General features: G+C 36.2%; 1 protein-coding gene across 7 annotated transcripts in view; it reads right to left on the bottom strand.

Moving 5' to 3' along the window:
- Positions 1–4,420: 4,420 nt before the first annotated feature.
- Positions 4,421–25,165, bottom strand: part of LOC101896384 (histone-lysine N-methyltransferase, H3 lysine-79 specific) — a 133,367-nt gene continuing 112,622 nt past the window's right edge. For 2 of the 7 annotated variants that reach the window (XM_011292109.3, XM_020034985.2), the window contains exons 5-9: positions 24,037–24,212; positions 16,248–20,735; positions 13,659–13,946; positions 12,787–13,587; positions 4,427–5,963 (exon numbers count right to left, since the gene is read on the bottom strand). In XM_011292109.3, the coding sequence (XP_011290411.2) occupies positions 4,750–5,963; positions 12,787–13,587; positions 13,659–13,946; positions 16,248–20,735; positions 24,037–24,212 (6,967 nt within the window). In that variant the 3' untranslated portion in view covers positions 4,427–4,749. Of the gene's footprint in view, positions 5,964–8,698; positions 9,156–9,603; positions 12,396–12,786; positions 13,588–13,658; positions 13,947–16,247; positions 20,736–24,036; positions 24,213–25,165 lie in introns of those variants that run through there. The other 5 variants (XM_059123326.1, XM_059123330.1, XM_059123328.1 and 2 more) reach the window with 5 other exon arrangements.

The following is a 25,165-nucleotide window of genomic DNA, read 5'->3' as shown; positions in this document are numbered from 1 at the left end:
GAAAATTAAGCAACTAATTTTCAATGTTTGGATTCGAATATATTTTTTACACTTTTTATAAACAAAACAAAAGTATTTTAAATTAGCATCCATTGACACAACAAATAGGTTACACTAGGTACGAAAGACACCTAGTGTAACCAATTTGCACCAAAGACTTAAATAAAGACTAGACAAAATGAATTATGGAAAAATAGTTAATTATATTTCACGCTGATCTCAACAGTGACATGTTAGCATAAAAATCATATTTTCAGAGCAATTTTACGAATAACATTTTCTGTAGACCAAAATTTTGGACTCAAAACGACTTTCGATTAATTGAAAATTGCATTTGCAGTTAAAACAACTTATCATTGTTGATTATGTTGTTATGATATCGAAACAACAAAGGCATTTACACCTGGTGACAATATTTTGACTCTGTCTTGACCCATCTTTATACTTCTATGTCTTTGTTTGCACAGCAAAAAGGTTACACTAGGTACGAATATGTCGATAAGTTTTGATTAGTCTAAGAAGCAGCATAGAAGTTTTAAAATACAATCATAAACTGCCAATTTTAAAAATGTTTCATCATCGTTTTTTAGATCAATGTTAAGTAAAAAATAAAAAGAAACAATAGTTCAAAAATGCGTTTATATCATGTTAGAAAAATACAGTTATTCGCGTCGACACAGCTGCTGGAAGAATAAACTGTCAAGTCAATTTTGGAATTGAAAATATTGAATGAGAAATTATTGAAATTTGTAAAAAAATTTTGAGAATACATATCGTTACAACCCCCGATTTGTGTCATGTAAGAAAGCTTATAAAAATCTACTTATTTTTGTCAGAACTTTTAAAAAATGTTGACATATCAATGTTCTACCTGCATTCTTCTACAATGGTTTATATATAAAATTGTAATCAAGTTGGCAACGCGAATCTATAACATTTTTTACTCGACAAGTTTTTTTTCTGTTAATTTTTCAACAGGAAATCTATGAAATATGTTTTTATACATCGAATTCATATATTAATATGTTATTTTGAGACTTTTCTTTGGGAAATTTACTTTTGCTAAAGAGACGTAGTTGTAATCGTGAAACTGTCATAAATTTGAATCTTTTTGGCAAATTAAAAAAAAATTTAAAATCTGTAATTCTAGACTTAATCTGTATATTGTTTCCCTTTGTAGCACTGTGTAATTTAGTTATTTTCTTTCATATTAATTTATTTCTATATTATTAATTTTAAATATATTTCTGTTACTTTGTTTGTTATCGACTAAATTTTTCTTTTTTTTTGTTGTTGCTGTTTCTTTAATAAATTTCAATACTGTTTGGTGTTTTGTTTGTTATATATCCTGTTCATGTATGTATATATATGCTACATATATTTCTATTTCTATATTTATTACTTCTTATTATGTTTGTTGTTTTTGTTTATTTTTTTATACCTTCTTTTTAATGTACAATAATACTAGAAATTAAAATTTTACTAAATTTTGTTTTAGTTGTTTTTCTGCTTGTTTTAAGAAAAATAACAACTCTTAATTTTATTCTTCTAAAACAAATAATTATTAATAAAATGAAATGTAACTCAAATATAAAAGTAAAAAACGAAAAATTATTTGGGTTTTTTTATTTTTATTAATCTGCATACAAATGTTTGGCACATTTAAAGGCATTAGCATTATATTCTATATAAGTCAATTTGTTCTTTATATGTATGTTGTTATCATTTTCATTGTCTAATTGGACTTATATTGGCGCCCAAACATTTCTTTTTTGTGTTGGAAATAAATTTTGGATAAAAGGTTTAGTCATGGTGGAATGAAGTAAAGGTAACCTCATTTCAAATAAGCATTCTCAGCTCTGCATTTTCTGTACTTTACCTTGCCAAATTTCACTGAATAGAAAACGGTTCCCATCTCCAATTTTGTGTATATTCTATGGATTTATGAATTTAAATTTTGACAATAAGATGTTGTAAAAGGTAAAAATTTGAAAAAAATTATGAACATGTGATTGCATGGCTTTACCTTTTTAGTTCTACCATGGGTTTAGTCGGTTTTTTTTTAATATTGTAAAATGATCTTTAGGTTAATAGGGCTTAGATGATATTATGGAAGGATGACTGGTGACCTAACAACAGAGAAAAAAACTTTGTTGAGTTGAGAGAGATCATATCTTGAAATATTTTGTTGTAACAATTTAAATTAAAAAAAATATATCAACTCTATTGACGGGATACGTAGACAGCTTAATCATGAATATCGGCGCAGAGATCAAAAGCCATGGAAAGCAATTCCTCCAATCATGAATAATTGAAGAAAAAAACAATTTGTGTAGTTGGCAATGCGAATGAGTCTTTTTCGTACCTAGTGCAACCTATTTGTTGTGCAAATTGATGCAAATTAAAAGGCTTTTGTTTTTTTTATCAAAAACCAATTTAAATAGCTAATTGCCAATATGTGTCAAATGTTGATAAGTCTGAGGAGCAATATAGAAGTTTGAAAATAGAAGCCAATATCAAAAATGTATCCTGGTCTTTTTTTAAATAAATTATTATATTATTAATTACTATAAACGCAAAAAAAAAATAAAACCAGTAAGGAAAGGTCAAAAGTCGGGTGGGCCGACTGTATGATACCCTACACCACTATGCGTATTTAGTAAAGCTCCCGTAACAAAAACAGTTTATATTGGGAATTTATGTGAAGTAGATCATACCAACTACGAACCATATTTGAATGCATATCATGGCTTCAGAGTAGTTACAATTTGGAATCTATATCCAACTCTTAATCGATTTTCATTGATTGATTTTCATTTCAACATTGCTGTATAGCGAATGACATGACTTCAATATACAGATATACCAAACCGAATTGGCCACATGAAAACATCTATTGAATTTTGGCTGATATTACATATATGGTGGACAATAACCGTAGAATCAGATGAAGATGTATATCGAAGATATAAACAAATCTAAACCGATTTCGATAAAATTTGATAGATGTATTTTCGAGATGTATCTGATGTCCGGTATCATATATCATTGTTGTACAGTTCATATCACGCACGTGAGGGACTTAAACACCGGATTTAGCACAAATCGGATTAAATATATAGCCGATTTTAACCAAGAATTAAAATACATGCTTCTGGGCTGAATTCCGTCGGAAGTGTTGAAATTCAGTCCATTTGGATTGATACACTTGTTTCAGAGCTGTATTTGATATTTGGTACCAAAGAACATTGTTGTGGATCTTGAAAATTTGACAGAGGTATTTTCGAGCAGTATCTGATGTCCGGCACCAAATGTCATTCTTGTGGAGTGAATATTACGCATCAGAAGGAACTAAAACTCCAAATCGGATGAAACAAATTTGATGTACTTGATTCTTGACTGAACTACGTCGGATGTGCCAAAATTCAGGACATTTGGACTGATATTGGCCATTAGGTGCATAATTGCATAACATATATGGGAGCTATACCTAAATCTGTTCGGATTATCACCAATTTCAATAGGGTTCGTCCTTGGGCCAAACAAATATTGTTTGGAAAATTTCAGCTCAATCGGATAATAAATGTGACCTGCATTTTATTCACAAGAATACATGACAGACGGACGAGGGGACTGACGGACTGACATGCATAAATCAACTCAGAAAGTGATTCTATAAAGATCCTCAAAAGCTACTATAAGTCTATCTCGCATCCTTCTCCATGTCCACCGTAATTTTGTTCACAATAATACATGGACAGACGGACGGGCGGATATGCATAAATCAAGTCTATGCAGATCATCAAAGGGAACTATGGGTCTATCTCGTTTCCTTCTCCATGATGCAAACAAATGCAGAAAGACATAATACCCTTAACACTATGTGGTGTATAGTATAAAAATGTTGAAGATGAGTATCTTTCCCCCTTCTATTTATGTTACTTTAAGATGTTAACCTTCAAAAACCTCCTTCTATTTTTAGATCTCTTATCAAAATCTACTGAGCTTTTCCGTGTAATTTATGTTTGACAGTGTCCTACAGTGTAATATAAATGATATCTGAAATCTTGATAAACATCATATTTTATCGCTCTTATTCGGGGTATAACTGTAATTAAATGTTTTTGGAATTAGTTCATGATTTAAGATTTGGAACTTAATTGACACTTAAATAATTATTTTTACAATCATTTGGCCAAAGAAGATGAAAATTGCTCACTATTTTCAAAATTTGTAAAACACTAGTTAAAGGTTATGTTTGTTATTAAAATATAAGAATAGTAGTAGTAATAATAATAATAATTACCCCAAAACCGCAGAAGAATAAATCAAGGCAAAAAAAAAACAAAATCAAATAGTTGAGAAAAAAGTTACTAATTTATTACTAGAAAAAAATTGTACATTAAAACAAACAATAGAACAAAATAGTGGTTGTTAAAAGAATAAAATCAATATTGTGTAATGAACATATATTGAAAAAAAAAACATTAAATTAACAAAATATATGTTATTTTTTGTTGCTTAAACTAATATTATTTAACTATATCAAAAAAAGGAAAGGAAAAAACTTAATAAATAAGAAATAAGAAAAAATATTAATATTGTAAATGGTTTTAAACAAAATCTATTTTTTTATAAAACAAAAGGCAAATGTTTATATATCTATGTGTATATATAAAAGATTAATTACAAAAAAATAAAATAAAAAAGAAAAACATAATACAATTCATATATTTATAACACACTTTTCTAATTAATTATTGAAGTTTTTTGTGAATGTAGGGATAGATTGTTGTTGTTGTTGTTGTTGTTGGTATTGTTATTACTATTTATATTGCCTGTCGAGGATGATGATGAGGCCATCATATTGTTGCTGTTGTTGTTATTATTATTTGACATATCCATTGAGGATGAGGATTTCGATTTGTGTCCGCTGGTACTGATGTTACTGCTATTACTGTCCATGGACCAATCCCAATCTTTACCTTTAGGCCGAAATTTCGACGATTTATGATGTTGTTGTACTGCATTTTGTTGTTGTTGCTGCTGCTGTAGGCTAATATTATCCAAATCTTTGTTGTTGTTGTGGTGGGCCATAGCTGCTGCCAAGCCATCAATTTGATCCACAGCCGATGATGAGTGGTTTTCCAGCAAAGAGGGGCCATTATGTGTGCTGTTGCTGTTTGTGGCGGCGCCGGGGGTGGTGGTCCCAGCGGCATCGGCTGCCGCTGTTGATGATGAATTGGAATAGGCCAGTATTTCATCACAATCATATTCCCAGTTGCGTTCACAAAATTTCTTCTTATAATGTTTCTCCATAGAGCTTTTCGATTTACGTTGATATTTAAGGGGTATTTTCAGGCCACCACTTGCATCCAAATTGTGGCCATGCATCATTAGGCCACCTGGCGGAGGTGTATTCACGGTTACACTGGGACTGGGTGTACGCGGCAAACCCATATCCGACAATGGAGGACTGTCAATAGCACTGACACTGACATCGGCCGGAGATGAACAATTTTTCAAGGTTATTGGCAATGAGGAGCTCATCATATCGCCCGAATGCGAAGATTTCATACTGCTATCACTCAAGTGATCCGGATGCAAGGAGGACGATGACGAGGAGTGATGATGTAAACTATTGTGATGACCTGCCGACAGGTGGCCACCCATAAAACTGCTATTACCACTGGAAGTACTACTGCCACTGCTAATGGGCAAATCTAGTTGCGACGATGTCGACGAGGTGGAAAGAAATGTTCGAGCCGCCTCAGAATTACTGCTGCTGTGGGTGATGCCAGAATCTGGTGAGGTATTACAGCTAATCGATGAGGGTACCGTGTCGTTGTCAATCGAGCGTCGAGTTTTATCCAGCTCCGTGGAGGCAAAGGCCACCAAACGATCAAAACCCGAACTAACTCGATGTTGCCAATGGGTTTCATCATCCGCTGCTATAACGTCATCTATCCAAAGTAAGATTTTGTTCAATTTTTTTTTAATTTTTTTAGTTGTTTGGCGAATGGTAATATTGGTGGTGTTTGTGTGTGTTGGTTGGTTGGTATTGTTGGAAAGAAGATAGAGAAAAAAACAATATTTTTTTTAATTATTATCATATTTTTAGTTTATGCACAAAGTAATAATGTTGTAAATAACAAATGCACTGCTCTAAACATGTGTAGTTGTTAGTATATTTATCAAAAATGTAATGTCAACTGCTAAACATAGCCTTCGGATGAGTGTGTGTATGTGTGTGTTTGCACAGTTTTTGTGGGGGAAAGGAGAGTTTTTTTTTAGTGGGATAGGAAAGGATAATTTCTACAATTAAATGTTTTTTCCATAGGATTTTGATTGTAATTATTTCAACGGTTACAATTATGTCAATTGACTTGACAATAGAAGTCATAGTTCATCAAAGAGCTTTCATAAATTAGTACAAAACAATATTATTTAGAAAACAATTTGGGTTAGATCAAGACTTGACACGAAAGTGTAAACAAAAAAATAACAAATAATAATTTACAAAAAAAGAGAGGAGAAAACAAAAACGATTAAAAATCCTCTAGAAACAAGTAAAACCAAAGTTTATTCATTTACATTAACAACTATAAAGTAAAGCATACTTTTAGGCGTTTGATTGGGGAATAGAGAAATGTTGGTTTTTTTTTACATCTATTGATGGGAAAAATGGGAAATCTGTTCCATTTTCTCATGGAAAATTAATTTTACAACTGTTATGTCCATAAAGTCTTCCACTGAATGCTTTTTGTGCCATCAAATTCATTCTAAATTTATCGTTTTTAAGAGCAATCAATTGACGACAAGGCGGCATAAATAAGACCAATTAGATTAGAACAAGTTAAAAAGTATCAGTCGGTTTTGCCGACAGATGTATACCCCCAGCCTTGAGTTATGATTATTTAAACTGTTGACCCTTCCGAAGCGGTTGGCCAATAATGACCCATTCTTATATGACCTAAGACTGATATAAATATTATAACGTGACAGATTTGGACTATATCGACTTTCTCCTACAAAAATTTTTGCTATGTGCAAAATTTTCGAAAATGTGGAAATATGCGCAAGATAAGAGATATAACGGACCGAAGTATTTCATTGTCGTACTTCATTTAATACAGATAAAAATATTGGTATGTGTAACATTTGAAGGAAATTGAACATTTACATCCAATTTTATGCGAAATCATAAAATTCGCTGAATTACATATTCATATCAGATTTCTGGTTAAGAGAAATATTTAGATTAAGCAAGTTGCAAAGAATCGCCGACTTAGTTCGCAAGTTATGACAGATAATAGTATTGAAAGTGTTTACCCTTTGTGGGTGAGGCACCAGCAGCAGGAGTGGGCCGATATATTCCATCTTCGCAGCAGATCTTGTGTTAGTAGAAATAATGGAATGTGTGAAATATGAAGAGAACCGGATGCTTATATCGGATTTAATAATCGTTTTGGTTATTCGAAACTTTGAACGTTTGTGGGGGAGGTGCCAGAAGGAAAGGTCCGATCTCTACCATTTTTATAGCAGATCTTGTGTTGATTGAAATATTGAGATGTGCCACGACTGAATGGAATCGGACGTTAATTTCGCGTCTACCAGTTTCATAGATATTCAAAAATTTGACTCTTTATGTGGGAGGTACCAGAAGGAGTGGACCGATATATCTCATCTTCACACCAGACCATGGGTTAATAAAAATATTGTGATGTGTGTAATTTGAAGACAATCCGGACTCTTACATCACATTTTATAAGAGTTATACTTATTCAAAATTTTGACATTTTGTGGGTGAGGTACTTGATGGAGTAAACCAATATTATTCATTTTCGCACCTGACCTAGAACTGATGCAAATATTAGGATTTGCAAAGTAGGTGCAAAATTCGATTATACTTTCCCTCTCTTTGCAGTAAAATATTTTCTTGGCAAATTCCTACATTTTGTGGGGGAGGTACCAGAAGGAGTGGACCGATATTGCCCATCTCCGAACTCGATCTAAGTTTGACAATAATATTACGATGTATTAAGGTTGGACAAAATCGGATACTCTCTTCGAGAGTTATCGTGCGCCAAAGCCAGCCAGACAGACAGACAGACGGAGGGACATGTCTAGATCGACTTCAAATGTACTGAAACGGATTTGGTCCAAAGCGACCTAGGGTCCAATACAGTTATTTCGATGAGGCACGTATCAAATGATATATAGCCTTTGTAGCCGTATGGCTGAGGGTATAAAAAGTTCGTATTATCAATTCAAATAACGATTTCATGAATTTTTCTGATTTGTTTAACTTTTCTATAGTCCTTAAAGACCATCAAAGGTCATTAACATTAATTTTTAAAAATTTTGAAGATATGTTAAAAGTTTTCTTATTAACTTAAGACGGGCCTATATCAACAGAATGGATCCCTTCAAATAGGCATTTACTTTTCGAGAGAATCTTAAAAATCCCTATATATACATATTAAACTATATATAAGAATTTAGTATATAACGAAAACAACAATAAACTAACATGCTTAACAATCATAAAATACAATTAGTATACAAAAACAATTCAAATAGTAACAAATATATAATTTAAATAAATAAAAGAAAATTTTAAGAAATTGAAAAAAAAAAAACACGAAATACAAAAACAAACTTACCTCACAGATAAGAAAATAAAATTATAAACAAAAACAAAAATTTTGTCTTATGCATTATACAAATTAAAAGTTTAGTTATTATTGTCATATTTTTTTCCAAATACATTAACTGTAAAATTTTCATTATTAATTTTTTTACTTTGTACTAATTTATTTCTTTTTTTTCTTCTTCTAAATTAAAAATATTTCGAATTTAGTCTTTTGTTGTACTACTGTCGGCAACAATAATTCCAATGGATGGAGTCTTATTGGGATTTTGCGGGTGACGATATAAATTGCTATTATGGTGGTCGTGGTGGTGGTTGTTGTTGTGGTTTTGGGATGGTAAAAATTGAGATGGAGGTTGTGGAGTCGTACTACGTTTATATTCATAAATTCCTAGTGCTCTTGAACTATTACTATTAGCAGTGGTCGTGGTAGTTGTAGTGGTAGCAGTACTATTCATAACAGTCGTAGTAACAGTAGTAGTAGTTGTATCCAATTTAAAAACTGTTCAAAAGAAGAAGAAGAAAACACAAACATCAAAGAAAAGGAAACAGACAAACGGCAAATTAACAAAAAAAAAAAAAAAAATGTGGAATAATTTTGGAAAAACATTTTTGTCTCAATGTATGTATGGTAATGGTTGATGGATGGTACTATTGATTTCCAATTGTATGTCTTTTTCTCTCGGATTAGTGTGTTTCATTATGTGTGTGAGTGTAACAAAAGAAAGGTTATGTTGTTTTATTTACATAAAGAAGAAATTGAGTTATTTAGAAAAAGAGAAGAGATAGAGAGGATAACGTTTAATGAAATTGTTTATATGAAAATGTTTTTTTTTAGAAAACCAATACATTATTTACAGTTCATTTTTTTTAATTTTAGAAATGAAATGAAGGATATTATGAAGGAATTATTGGTAGATTATGCGGGCCAATTTTTGTAAGATTTTTACTTTTAATTTAGATCTTACTTTCAAATTTAATTTAGTATACCATTACCAACTGTGTTGCCGTATTTTTTATTTTAATTTCAATTTTGATTTCATAAACAAATTGTTTGTCTGTTTCACATGTTTGAAGGAAAAAGCTAAGTTATAAACAACAATTCTTAATATATTATTATTGTTATTTAATGGGTTCAAGTTTATCATTTAAATGTAAAGCTTGACTGCTTTTGGAAAATTTGAAAAATTTAAAAAAAAAAAACAAGGTATTCAATGTTTTCTTCTTAGAAATAAATGGAAAATCTTCTTCTTGTTCGATTACATATTTAAAACATTGTTTTCTATCTGTCCCATCTACATGATATTGGAGGGAAGTAAGGTAGATGTCATTTATCACCACAACTACATCAAATTACTAAAAGCAAGTAGCAAAGCAGTTAAGTTCGGTGAAAAAAAAATACGATGAAAAATGCAGCTAAATTTTTGAAATTTTCAAAATTTGTATGGGAGCTATATGAAAACGTGGACCACAATGGACTATAATCTGACAATAATCAATAATCGAACGCCTAATACCAAGTTTTAGATAATTCGGTTGAAAATGTAGCTTAAATCATTAAAAATTCCGATTATTGGGAGGTAAGGTTAAATGGGGGCTATATACCCATATGGAACTTCATATACCGAATTTGAAACCATTCCGGTGAATAATGTAGCCAAAATCATCAAAACACCAAATATAGGGAGGTACCGATATATGGGGGCATTTCGAAGACGTGGACCTGTATAGACAATTTTCTGTCACACGCTGTAGTGCCAATTGTGAAGTGTAAGTACGAAATTTGATACCATTCCGGTGAATAATGGTACCGATATATTGGGGCTATACGAAGACGTGGACGTGAATAGACAATTTTCTGTTACAGGTTTTAGTACTCGTTATGAAGTGCAAATACGACATTTGATACCATTCCGGTAAATAATGTAGCCAAAATCATCAAAACACAAAATACAGGGAGGTACCGATATATGAGGGGCATTGCGAAGACGTGGACCTGTATAGACAATTATCTGTCACAGGCTGTAGTGCCATTTGTGAAGTGTAAGTACGAAATTTGATACCATTCCGGAGAATAATGTAGCCAAAATCATCAAAATACCGAAATCGAATAAATATATATATGGGGGTTATATGAATATCTGGACCGATCTTGCTATATCTGAACTGATTTTCACCAAATTTGAAGTAATAGTTTCTAGGCTAATTTCGGTCGGATGTGCTGAAATTCAAGTCATTTGGGCTGATATAAACCTGAAATCGGTAAAGACATATATATGGGAGCTATATCCAAATCCGAACAGATCTTGACAACATTTTAGGCAATTATTTCTGAACTGTATCTGATGTCTGGTACCAAAGATACATTGGTGGGGTGTATATTACGCATGTGAGGAACCTAAAACCCCAAATCGGAAGAAACATATATATAGGAGCTATAGCTAAATCGGAACGGATTTTCACTAAATTTGATGTACTTGCTGCTAGACTAAATTCGGTAAGATATGCCAAAATTCAGGTCATTTGGACTGATACTGGGCATTTGGTGCACAATTAACCCGAAATCGGTTGAAGATATGTGTGGGAGCCATATCTAAATTTTGCCCGATTATCTCCAATTTCAAAAGAGTTCGTCTTTGAGCCAAATAAATTATTTGTGCAAAATATCATCTCGATTGGTCAATAAATGTGACCTGTACTTTGTTTACAAAAAAATACATGGACAGACGGACGGACATGCATAAATCGACTCAGAATGTGATTCTATACAGATCATCAAAAGGAACTATGAGTCTATCCCGCTTCCTTCTTCATGTTACAAACAAATGCACAAAGACATAATACCCTGATCACTATGTGCTGTAGGGTATGAAAAGCATAGCATAACGAGGTAAACTCTCAAAATGATTGGCAGATCAACTCAGGTTTTTATTCTGGAATATTTTTTTGTATGGGCTTAAATGAATTTAACTAACAGATATATAATTTGGGCTTCTCTAAAATAATGCAAAACCAAAATCGATTGAAGTATTATTAAATCATAACCCCATTGTTTGGAAAACATTTGATTCGATTTAGGTTTAGCATTTCTTCTTAATAAATTTCTTCCGAATTACCGACCATTAAGAAGTTGGGAGATTTAATTGAGTCCCCTCGCCCATATATCCCTAATTACATTTAACATATAAGATATTGACAACAATGACAACAACATCGAAACAAATACATAACATAAAAAATAAAACAAATAATATTAAAAAAAAATTGGTTGAGGTTTGTTTTTTTTTAGTTATTTTTAATAATTGAAACAAAATAAAAGTTATATAGAAAAAAAAATATATTATATATTGCAAAGGTGTGCGATATTTGTAAAAAAGAATTTGCATATAAAATAAACAACATTAAATAATTTTGTATATATCAAGGAGGTTGGTTTTTAAAAAGAGGATTATTTAGTTAAAACAATTGAAATCAAAAAAGGCAAATTTGTATAAAAAACTGAAGATACAAAATAAAAAAATTGTTGTAACCATTGCTATCTAACTAACTCTACAAAATATGCTATATGATATATGTATGTAGGTAGGTATATAGTATGTTTGAAATTATTGTCATTTTAGATTGTTGTTATTCGCCACAATATTCATCGCTAGTGGGGGAAGAACAAGTAGGAGGATCATGATCATCGGCAAATGGGATATTTTGGTCATTTGTTGTTCTGGGTACGGCTAAATTATGGACTCTGGTGGGAGAGGGAGAAGGTGATGATGTTGATGAGAAAGTTTGCAGAGAATGTTCGGGGGGTGACAACAACGTGTCGGATGTTGATGATGGTGGTGTTGGCTCTGTGTTATCATTGGTGGTGGTATTAGCATATTGTATGATATTAGATTGGATATGATGATAGGCTAGGTTGGATGAGGATGAAGAACTAATTTCATGAGTATTATTTGGACTATGGGCGATTTGGGATGAGGATGCGGTATTATTAGAATCAAAAGAAGTTGTATTTGGTTTAAGGTTAGTTTGTTTAGTGTCATGTGAATGGTTATTGTGCTGTTGGTGTTGCGGGTGGTGTTCGTGTTGCTGTTGAAAGCTTTGTTCTGGGCATTTATTAGAAAAGTCAAGCTTACCATCATCTGCGGCACGACCTCCCACAACAGTGGGATTGGTGTTGGTATTTGTTAGGACTGCTGCAGCAGAGGTATTGCTTGTAGAGTTATGTGATAAATGTTGCTGGTGATGGTGGTGGTTGTGGTGTTGTTGTTGTTGATGATGACTGTTGTTGTTGGTCATTGGAGTGGAGTTGGTTAGGGAGTTATGATGATGAAGCAGCTGCTGCTGTTGTTGTTGATGATGTTGGCTATGTTGATGGATATGGTGGTTATTGTTGTTATTTTGGTGTTGTTGTTGTTGGGACTGATGCTGTTGTTGCTGCTGGTGATAATGACCCTGACCATGACCATGTTGCTGTTGTTGTTGTTGTTTATTATGCTGATGATGATGCTGATGATGGCTATTATTAACAGTTGGTCTACCACCATGATTGGCCGATGATGATGATGATGACGATCGCCCATCATCACCGCCCATTATTGAATTAATTTCAGGACTCATAAGTAAAGGTTCCACAGTTTGTTTATTACCACGTCTGTGTTGTTGTGCCGACGAAGAAGATGGCGAATGCTGGGGATAACCACCAGCCACTTGATGACCCCCGGCTGCATGCTGGCTATGATGAGGATGATGATGATGATTGAGTCCACCTCCATTTGTATTGGCATAGGGATTAACGGAAGATGTTGTATTACCCGTTTGCAACTGTTGTTGCTGCTGATTATGATGATTTCCCATATGCGACTGCTGTTCATAGTGGGGTATCTTGGAAGGCCTTGGATGATGATTGGTCATGGGCGAAGTACGTTTTACACCAACTAAAAGGGTGGGAGAAAATAACCAAAGAGATTAGATTGAAATTACTGGATTTCTCATATTCAGAACTTACGTTCCACCTTCATGGGTGTCCCATTGTGTTGATGATGGTGGCTATTGTGATTTGTTGATGTTGGCTGTTGGTGGTGACCACCACCACCACCTCCATATGCATTGTTATTGTTGCTGGCATAATGATGCATTTGATTATGATTGACATTGTGTTCCGTATTGTGACCGCTGTTGTTATTATTGCCATTTGTCGCACCACCACTTGTTGATGAAGCAGCTGCTGCCCGTTTTTGTCGTTCCTCATGCTCTTCCCGAAATTTACGTGAAGCCATCAATGAGGCAGCTAAACCTGTAAATAGTTTTGGAAAATAGAATAAATGTGGTATCTCTCAAACTAGCCAAATGATTTTAGGATTTTCCTTTGGCGAAAAAAGTAAGGTTAGAAAGAAATCTTTGTTATTTTCAATTATGATTAAGCTATATTCTTCCACCGCAATGTGGAATTACAAAACATTCCTCAAATAATGACCTATTCTCTCCCATTTCGGCTTAGAATGGAAACATGTTAGATTAGTAGTAAAAAAAAACCTAAATACATAATTTTAACTTGAAATATATAAATTTCAAACGTAATTTTCTATAAAAGTTATTAATCTTAAATATCTGGTTTATTCTGAGATTTGTAGTGAAATTTTGTCTAAAATATTTCTTCCTTTGACACTTTCTGCCTGCAATGAAATTATATGTTATTTTTTGGCATCAACTCGAAAAAAGGCCGTGAAAAAATGTATCAAAAAATTGAGATTTTTTTTGCTTCATTGATGCCAATATTTTCTGGATATATATTGAAAATAGAGATTTATTTTCTTTGGTGACTCATAGTGAAATTCAATGGAGAATAATTTTGTCTTTGACGTCATCCTTCTAAAATAATGCGTTGTAGGAGAATTTTGCATGAATTAATAGCTTTAACCCTAAAATGTGTCTTTAATTTAAATGAATTCCTGGTGTTGAGATAAGACTTAATCTTTGATGTCTTCTGGGACCTATAGCAGAATTTTGTGACTAATAAATTTGTTGAATATTTTGAATAGCTACGATGATCTTTAAGGGGAGTTTTTAATCATATTATGAAAAAAGACCAAAAAGATCAACTTGTTGATGCCCCACTTGAGGGTTAACAATATTCACTAAACTATTGCTCGCATTATTATCTCGAATATTGCCGAAAACACTATATACCTAAAATGAATGGATTCCAAGGGAACACCTATCAACATTTGGCTTTAGAGCAGTTATAGTTTGGTTTCAGAGGCGACTAATATATGGGAGACATAATTTGATCACTTGCGTCTAGACTGAATTCGGTTGGAAGTGCCAGAATTCAACTCATTTGGATTGGCCATTTGGTGCACAATTAAGCCGAAATCAGTTGAAGATCTATGTGGGAGCTATATCCAAATCCGAACCGATCTTGATAATTTAGCAGAGGTAATTCTGGGCTGTATCTAATATCTGATACCAAACACCAAATCCGATGAAAAATATATATGGCAGCCATAGCTATATCTGAACCAATTTTCACCAAATTTGATGTATTTGTTTTTATATTCAATTCGGTCGGATGTAACAAAATTCAGGACTTTTGGACTGATATTGTTCATTTGGTGCGCAATTAACCCGAAATCGGTTGAGGATATATGAGAGCCATATCTAAATCTGATCGGATTATCACCAATTTCATTAAGGTTCGCCCTTGGGCCAAACAAATATTGTTTGGAAAATTTCATCCCAATCGGATAATAAATGCGACCTGCATTTTTTTCACAAGAATGCGTGAACAGACTGTACTGACATACATAAATAGATTCAGAAAGTGATTGTATGAAGTAACTATGGGTCTATCTCGCTTCTTTCTCCATGTTACAAACAAATGCACAAAGACATAATACCCTTACCACTATGTGGGTGTGGGGTATAATTCAGGTTAGACAAAAATGTTCAAATTTTTCAAAAGTCTTGTAAAGGATCTTAAATCCACTCTAGTAACTTTTTATAGTAAAATGAACTAAAATAATATATATAATATATTCTACAGTTATTTTACCTACAAGATCCCGCCTTTTTCAAATAGGTTTCCTTATTTATAGAATACTGGGTACCAAATATAAGTCTGACACTGAAACTATGTCTTCATTTGAACAAAGACTTACTCTACTTTACTACTACTACTACTTTATATTCTATTAAAAGTTATTAGAAATTGGGTCTTTTTTTGGAAGACGATTGGCGGTAGGACTTGATCAATAAAGAGGTAATACAGAGTTACCTATCGAGAGAAAATCTCTTATTTTTTGGAGGAAAGAACTTTTATAAGTCTTCTGTTGATACGAGCCTCTTATGATGATGAAAGACTTTAGAAGGTCTTACATATGATTTTTGTTGACCAGAAGATTATATCCACAATATCGGCCTGTCAAGCATATAAATACTTATTAAGGTCTTGCACTGAGAGGGAACCTATCAATTAATCTAATATAGACATTTTCTATGGGTCTTTTCTTAATAGAAGTTAGATCAGGTTATAAAGTTCCTACTCTCTAACGATAATTACAACTTTCTTCCTCTCTCAGTCTGTCTTAAAACTTACCTTCCAATGGAGGATTGGTGCCGTTCATGCGATTGCCTCGATTCGAATGTTTCTCCTTGTTGTTGGATTTGTGTGAATGCGAGGAAGATGATGAATGATGTTGATGTTGTTCCTCCTGAAAGTATGCTTCTATACAGGGTTTCATTTCGGCTCTGGGCAAGGCAACCGGTTGATAATCCCTGTTGTTGGGAGCAGCGCCAGACGATGATGCTGTTGATGTATTTGAAGAATTTGTCATATTTGCGGGCATTTTAGCATTTGAAGCTGCTGAATGATAAGAGGATGCTTCTCTTTCCCGATTATTATAATGTCTAGACGATGACGACGAGGAGGAGGAAGATGCTGCTGTCGACGAGGCAGCGGCGGCGGCAGCACCACCAGCCACTGCATTATTATTCGAACCAACCATTGATTTATGTTGATATGCAACGTTAGCCAATGTCGCTAAATTATGGGCATATGCGGATTTGGGTTCTCCTGCATTTCTGGGAGATATTTCAGCGTAGTTGCCTGCTGAAGCGTTTGGTGGCTGTTGAGGAGGAGCAGCTCCTGGCCCGCCATGCTGGCCGGCCTCATCCATCAGTTTGACATGAACACGTTCTGGCCTCTGGGCATTGCTGTTGATAATCATACGTTCGCGTTCTCTTTCTCGCTCTCTTTCGCGTTCTCTTTCCCTTTCGTTGGAACGATCCCTTTCTCGCTGCAGATCATGACTGCTACCATAAATGCTACGTTCCAATAGGTAGGGATTACGTTCACCGGAGGCATTGCCCACCGTTGACATATTAACGGCCGCATTGATAATCGATTGATGGGTTATTTCCAGAGTTCTCTCAATTTCTCCATTAACCAAATCACCAATTGTTTTGGAAGCCATACCGCCACCACTAGCCCCTGCCGACCCGGGAGGCATATGTTGATTTAATTTCTCTTGGGAGAGGTGTCTTCTAAGGGCCATTTTGGCCGGTGAGACTTGGGTATAATCGGGTTGAGATGAATTTGAGCTTGGTCGGCTGGGAGGCTGTTGTGATTGTTGTTGTTGCTGAGCACCTCCGCCAAGATGTTGACCCGCCGTTGCAGATTCTCGACTATTACTTCTCTCCATGGACATCAGACGATCCCTGGTTGGTGGATAGTAAGACAAAGCTGAATCAGAATTTGCAGAACTGGAACGTACAGGCTGCGTTTCATCGATTAACATTTCCCGACTGCTGGAACGTTGCTGATGGGCCAAATGATTTTCCAAGGGTGGCTGTTTGAACTCCAATGACATATTATTGTGGTTATTGGCGTTCATCATCAATGGTTGCTGCTGCTGATGCTGATGCTGTTGCTGATGATGATGGTGCAGATTTTGATTCATATGGTGATGCTGTTGTTGTTGTGCCATATATTGCTCATAACTGGCTGCACTTATAGAACTACGCCTCCTCAGCATATTATGTTCTGCAGGATGGCCATAGGGATGGTTATTACCCGAACTACTGCTGCTACTGTTCAAATGGGGTGGCCCACCAATGTGATTTGGATGATGGCCATATTTTGCCGTCGATGAGGAGTTGGATTTTGATGCTGTGGAATTCATAACACCGGAAGACGTTGTATTCAGGGGATGTAACATGGCCTTGGATGATGCCGAGCCGACACCACCACTCGCATATTTGTTGTGTGAACCCGACTGGGGTGGAGGAGGCAATGTTGTGTTGATGGGCGATATTGTGGTTGTGGCATTTAGGTGGGTCATGCTATGCGTTGCCACATTGATGATGTTACTCAGCGAATTGTGATTGCTTTGCGGCAGGGGAGGAGGAGGTGGTGCATGTTTTTGCCTTTTCGCAGCTGTTGTCGGCTGCTTTATGGGTGTAATGTCCACTTGTACCTGATTCACCTGCTGGGCCTTACGCTGTTCCTGATCCTCATTTAGTGCTGAGGTTATAATGCTCTTGAGTCGATCCTCAAAGTTGGCCACTTTTGGTGATTCCTGAATGCTTACCACAGCAGCGGGGGAGGCATGATTTTTACGCATTCCCGGCATTTCACATTTGGGCAAAATACTCGAACTGCTGCTGCTGCCAACTGTTCCGGGTCCATTTAGGGCACGCATGGCATTGTTGTTGCTGTTATTCAAATTCATGGGCTGTTCAGCTCCTCCGGAATTTCTTTGCTTGGGGGCTGGCATTAATGTGGCCGCATCCGGATGTTGTTGGCCAGAGTACTGGGCAGCATAGGCGCCACCTATACTGGGCAAATGTTCATTACTTGCGGAACGTTCATGTTTTTTACGATAGGGTTTATCTTCCGGATGGTGATGGGGATGATGATGGTGCTGTTGCTGCTGATGAGCTGCAGCAGCTGCGTGAGGCAAATGATGCTGAGCTTGCATCTGATAGTGGTGGTGATTGTTGAGGGCCAAAGGTTGTTGTTGCTGATGATGCTGCTGTTGTTGCTGCAGTTGTTGTTGCTTGGCCAGTTTACCAGCCTCAATTTTACGACCAGTTTCCAATATCTTTTGGGCCAATACTTCCGGATTACTTTCTTCGATTTTGCCCACATCTGGCACATCCGGCCATTCCTGGGAACGTGAACGATGATCCCGGGCCTTTCTACCCGATTTACCGGTGTTGCTGGTGGTTTTGGTAACAGTTATAGACGGTTGAATTGTAGCATTATTTGGCACTAAAGAGGTAGAGGGGGTAGAAGATGGGCCAGCTGACCCCACAACAGCTGCTGTGGCCGCAGACAGGGATGACGACGACGACGATGATGCGGAGGAGCAATTTGAATTGGCTACATGGTTAATGGATATCGTTGTGGTATTTACATGATTGTGGGTGGTCAATTGCAGGGGTTGATTTGCCGGTGACACATCCATGGCCGAAGAAGATCTACTGCTGCTGCTGCAGGCACTTGAGTTATTATTTGCCACAATTATATTGGTGCCTTGAGCCAATAGAGCAGCAGTGGCCCTACGTTCCTCGGCAGCCTTTTCCAAACTCTTGGCCTCCTTTTCAATGCTCGAAACTTGGGCCACCAGTTTCTTGCGTTGGGCCAAGGTGTTGGCAATTTCCTTTAGGACCAATTCATGGGCCGCTGCCTCCGAAAGCTCACCTCCACCACCACCACCGGGGACATCATGTAGCTTGGTCTTACCATTGGCCCCATAGAGTAGCTGATATTCGGGCAGGTGCTGCAGGTGTTTCTTGAGCAAACGCCTTTGCTCCATTTCACAGGCTGTCACCTGACTTTGAATTTTCTTGGCCACACCTTGCAGCTCCTTGTGGCGCCCCACTATTTCCTTGGCCTTCGCTATTAAATCGTTGGGCGACGAAACATTTATGCCCAACTCATTCATGCGCACCTTGAGCAGGGCCACACTGTCATCGATTAGCACCTTGATTTGTTTGTCCAGTTGTGAGGCACGATTCTTAATGCGTTGCTTGCGTTCCTGTTCCAATTGGATTTGTCGCTTGATATTCGGCACAAATGATTTCGATTTCATCTGTTCGATCATGGCCATATATTGCGAACGGAAAACATCAAGCAAAATCTGCAAAGCATAGGGCGTGTCATTCGGCTGAGTGGGTATGTCCAATTCACGATGAGCCATATTATCGGTTAGCAGGGAGGTCAGTTGCTGATCAACACATCCGGGGGCGGGGGGTAATTTTTTGCTCATTGCCTCTATGGAGGTGGAGAGCAGGGTTTGTTTGTGTAGAATTTCCAGGCCAGCAATGTTGGCGCAGCGTTTGCCTCGTACGGCGCCCTTCTTTAGGCGACCCTTACGACCAGCCGCTGTGCCGGCGCCACCAGCTGATGTTCCCTTGGCACTACTGCTGCCACCGGCTGAGTTGTTACCGCCACCATCCTGATTGGAGGAGTTATCCTTGGCCGCAGCGGCAGCCGCCTCGGCTCTTTCCTTGGCAGCTGCCTCCCTTTGGGCAGCGGCTGCAGCACTCTTACTAGCAATGGCAGCCTTGCGGGTTAGTTTCTTGCGTTTCTTTTGTGTCGTGGTGCGTACCGTACGCGTGGAAGATGTTGTGGTGGTTTGATTATTGTTCTCCTCCTCATCCGATTGTGAACTTTTACCCTTGGAACTGGCCCAATCGGACCAATTTTTGCGAGTAACAGGTCCACCACTGCCATTGCTATTGCCACCATTTGTTGTGGCCGCATCTCCATCACTTTCGGTTGAAGTTTCCATTTCAGCACTACGTTGCTGTTGTTGCTGCTGCTGCTGTTGTTGTTGCTGCTGCTGTCTGGTTTTTGTGCTGCTTGTAGTTGTTGTTGTGTTACTAGCGGCGGTGCTGGTGTTGGAATTGTTGTTGTTGTTACTGCCACCGTTGTTCGAGTTGCTATTGCTGTTGTTATCTTTGGCATGAGCAGCAGGAGAATTGGTACGAGCTGTAAGCGATGAATTGGAATTTTGTGAATTTGCCTGATTATTGGCTTCACGTTTGGCCCGATCTCGAGTGGTACGTGTTGAGCCGCCTGGAAATAGAAGAAAAGGAAATATGCTTGGAATTAGTAATGGAAAATGGAATATGCCACACACATGAAAATAGAGAATAGGTTAGGATTTAGGTTTTTGTATGGAGATTCAAATTTGAGTTGGGAATAGATAAGGGTTTTTAAAGAACACCCTTTCCCAGCCCAAAACAAGGCTGATATAAAAAATAACTTCTTTAAATTTCACCTTTTGAATGAGGTTTTGGAGGGATTGGTTAGGATTTGGAATTGGAAAATTGCTTAGGATTTGGTTTTTGAATGGGGATTAAAATTTGAAATGGGAATTTAAACTGCCCCTTTTGAATGAGGTTTTGGAAGCCCTCCTGGAGACCTTTTCAAAAGTATAGTTATCAAAATTATCATCCCTAAATAAGTAAAAGTGTTGTTTCTTTTGATGAGATTTCAAGAGATCCCCAGAGAATAGAAGACCATTGAAACGTCTTCTATTGGTAAATGTATTTTAACAGGTCCTTACTATCTAAAATACCCTCTGGAAACAGAAATCTTGTATAAAATACATCCGATATCACTTTAAAATCAAATGGAAGTTCATAAGACTTTACTAGAGGTATCCTAACTTTATAAGTGCTCCCTCTTTTTCCCCTAAAATTGTATGTCCATAGAATACCTCTAAATGTCTTCTACAAGTCCTTTTACTGGTTCCTATAGGAATATTTTCTCAAGCCATGCTATACCTTAGATTACATTTTCTACAAGTTTTCCATAAACAAGTTAGAAAATATCAGTCGGATTTTATGTTAGCAAAACTGTTTGGTGGGGTACCAGAAGAAATGGCGCGATGTCTACCATCTTTATAAGAGATCTTGTGTTGATGGAAATATTGAGATGTACTAAGTCTGAGTGGAATTTGACCCTTTGTGGATGGAGTGGACCGACATATCCCATCTTCACAGCAGATCTTGTGTTAGTAGAAATAGAGGGATGTGTGTTATTTGAAGAGAGCTGGTTGTTTATTTCGGATTTTATAATTGTTTTGGTTATTCAAAACTTTGACCCTTTGTGGGGGAAGTACCAGAAGAAATGGTCCAATCTCTACAATCTTTATAACAGATCGTTTGCTGATGGAAAAATTAAGATGTGAACTTCATGGATATTAAAAATTTTTAACCTTTGTGGTGGAGGTACCAGAAGGAGTGGACCGATATATTCCAACTTATCACCAGACCTTGGGTTAATAAAAATATGGCGCTCTGTGTAGTTTGAAGGCAATCGGACTATTACATCACATTTTATAAGAGTTATAATTATTCCAAATTTTGACCCTCTGTGGGGGAGGTACTTGATGGAGTGAACCAATATTGTCCATTTTCGCACCTGACCTAGCACTGATACAAATATTAGAATTTATAAAGTTTGAGCAAAATCGGATTATCCTTTCTCTTTCTGTGCAGTAAAATATGTTCTTTGAAAATGTCGACATTTTGTGGGGGAGGTACCAAAAGGAGTGGACCGATATTGCCCATCTCCGAGCCCGATCTAAGTTTGACAATAATATTACGATGTACCAATTTTGGATCAAATCGGATACTCCCTTCGAGGGAGACGGACGGACATCGCTAGATCGACTTCAAATGTCCTGAAACGGGTTTGATCCAAAGAGACCTAGGGTCTAAAGCCGTTATTTCGATGAGGCATGGTTTGGCCGTGTCAAATGATATATACCCTCTCTAGCCATTTGGCTGAGGGTATAAAAATTGACAAGTCGCATGAACAATATATGTGGGAGCTATAGCTGTATCGGAACCGTTTTCACCATTGACATTCTTGTTTCTAAGCTCTATGTGGTCGCAAGCGCTTAATTCCGTTCCATTTGGGCTAATATTACACGTTTGGTGCACAATAAAAGGCAAATCGGACGAAGATATATGTGGGAGCTATATCCCAATCTGAACCGATCTTGATACAATTTAGCAAATGTATTATTGAGCTGTATTTGATATATTTCCCCAAATATTGTTGTTTCAGAGTGCATATTACGGCTATGGAGGACAAAAATATCAAATCGAAAGAACAATATATGTGGGAGCTATAGCTCTATCTGAACCGTTTACGATAAAATTTGGCATACTTATTTCCAACCTTAGTTCGGTCGTATATGCAAAAGTCCATACCATTTGGGCTGATATTACACGTTTGGTGCACAATAAAAGGCAAATCGGACGAAGATATGTGTGTTAGCTGTATTTAAATTTTGTCCGATTATTACCAATTTCAATAGGGTTCGTCCTTGGGTCAAACAAATGTTTTGTGCGAAATTTCATCTGAATCGGACAATAAATTTGACCTATACTTTTTTTACAAAAATACATGGACGGACGGGACTCTACTCAGAATGTGATTCTATGCAGATCATTAAATGGAACGTTTCCCCTTTTTGCCTGTTACAAATAAATGCACAAAGACATAATATCCTGACCACCTTGTGGTGTAGGGTATAAATAGTTTGTAAAGAATTTCTAAAGACTTCTAAAATCGTTTGCATCTATGATCCTTTACGATTTGTTATATCTAGAAGAGGCATCTATCTTCCTATTCTCCTGCTTTGTTTATTATCCAATTTTGAAGGCAAATGGAAGGAATAAGGAAGATGATTAGGATTTAAATTGATTTACACCTTTTTTGGATAAATTGATATATCTTTTCGAACAAGTTAAAGCCCATAGTGGCCAAAAAAGAATGGGCGAAACAATCAAGTCGCAATTATAGATGAAAGTGAATGCAGTTGCAAAACTGGTTTTGATTTCGAAAATATATTGAAAATCGATACAAAAAAATTCAATTTCTTTTTTCGATATGAAAACAAGTACAAGTTCGAAAATTGATAGTTGAAGACAAGTACTAGAACAAAATACACACAAAAGGATGGAAAAGGAAATAAAACGGGAATGGAAAATATATGAAAAAATGAATTTTTTTTCAAACATATTGAAAACCAATTGAAAAATATTTTAAAAAAATTTGAAAAAATATTTGGTTGTTATTATGAAAATGAGCGGGTTTTGAGAATCAAAAAAAGATAAAGACGACAAATTTCAAAATCGTTGAATAGAACGAACGCTGGGCGACAAATGTACACTGTGCGTGTGTGTGTGTGGTAGTGGTTTTCAGCTTTTCTTTGAAGACGTTGTCTCTTTTTTAATTGTTCATTTTGCTTTTCCTACGATTTTTTGGAGCACAACATTTGGAGTTCGATTGATTGATTGATGAGGGAAACATGAGATTCCCGGCCTATGCTGCTGCACAACGGCCTGGCACAACTTACCCACGTGATCGTTTTCAGCACCTTTTTGTGTTTTGAGCCGTTGAAAGTAACGTTCTAATATTGTACGATCGATGACATGCAGATAATAGGAAACCGGTTTGCAGGTCCATGATACGGAGCCCTTAAGGGGAGGTATTTCGCTGACATGCATAATTGTGCCAATATCGCTGAGATTTCTGAAAGAAAAATGGGAATAGGATTAGTGAGGAAATTCCATATATATAGGAAGTCATTTAGAGAGGAAGAAGTTCGGTCGTTACAATCAAGCGAGGATTTGGAGCGTTGTTGCCATTTTTTTATAAAATTTTGAAAAATCAAAAATTCTTGATAAAATTCTACTCAAATGCATGTTTTGTCTTCAGGACTTTTGGTATTGAAAATGGGCTTTATAGGTCCACGTTTAGGTATAGCCCCCACATAACTGTACCTCCCTATATTCGGTATTTTGATGATTTTAGCTTCATTATTCAGCGGAATGGTTTCAAATTTCGTTTTTGCACTTCGTAACGAGTACTGCAGCTTGTGGCAGAAATTTGCCTATGCAAGTCCAGGTTTTCGTATAGCCCCCTACATCGATACCTCCCTATATTCGGTATTTGGATAGTTTTGGCTACATTAATCATCGGAATTGTTTCAAATTTCGTGTTTGCACTTCGCAACGAGTACTTCAACTTGTGCCAGAAAATTTGAATGTGCAGGTCCAGGTCTTCGTTAAGTCCTCTATGTCGATACCTTCCTATATTCGGTATTTTGATGATTTTGGCTACATTATTCACCGGAATTGTTTCAAATTTCGTATTTGAAATTCCTAATAGGTACCACAATCTATGACAAAAACTTATCTATGCAGTTCCGGATCTTCGTATAGCCCCCATATAACGGTACCTCCCTTTATTCGGTATTTTTATGATTTTACCGACATTATTTGACAGATGTTTTTCAAATTTCTTATTTGAAGATCGTAGTGGGCACTACAGCCTGTGACGGAAAATTGCTTAAGCAGGTCCAAGTCTTCGTATAGCTCCCATTTATCGGTACCTCCCTATATTCGGTATAACTGATGATTTTGGCTATATTATTCACCGGAATGGTTTCAAATTTCGTTATTGCACTTCGTAACGAGTACTAC

Source organism: Musca domestica, unplaced genomic scaffold (genome assembly GCF_030504385.1).
Source record: "Musca domestica strain aabys unplaced genomic scaffold, Musca_domestica.polishedcontigs.V.1.1 24, whole genome shotgun sequence".
NCBI lineage: Eukaryota > Metazoa > Arthropoda > Insecta > Diptera > Muscidae > Musca > Musca domestica.
Note: the sequence above shows the minus strand (reverse complement) of the source record. Positions and strands in the feature narration are given on the sequence as shown.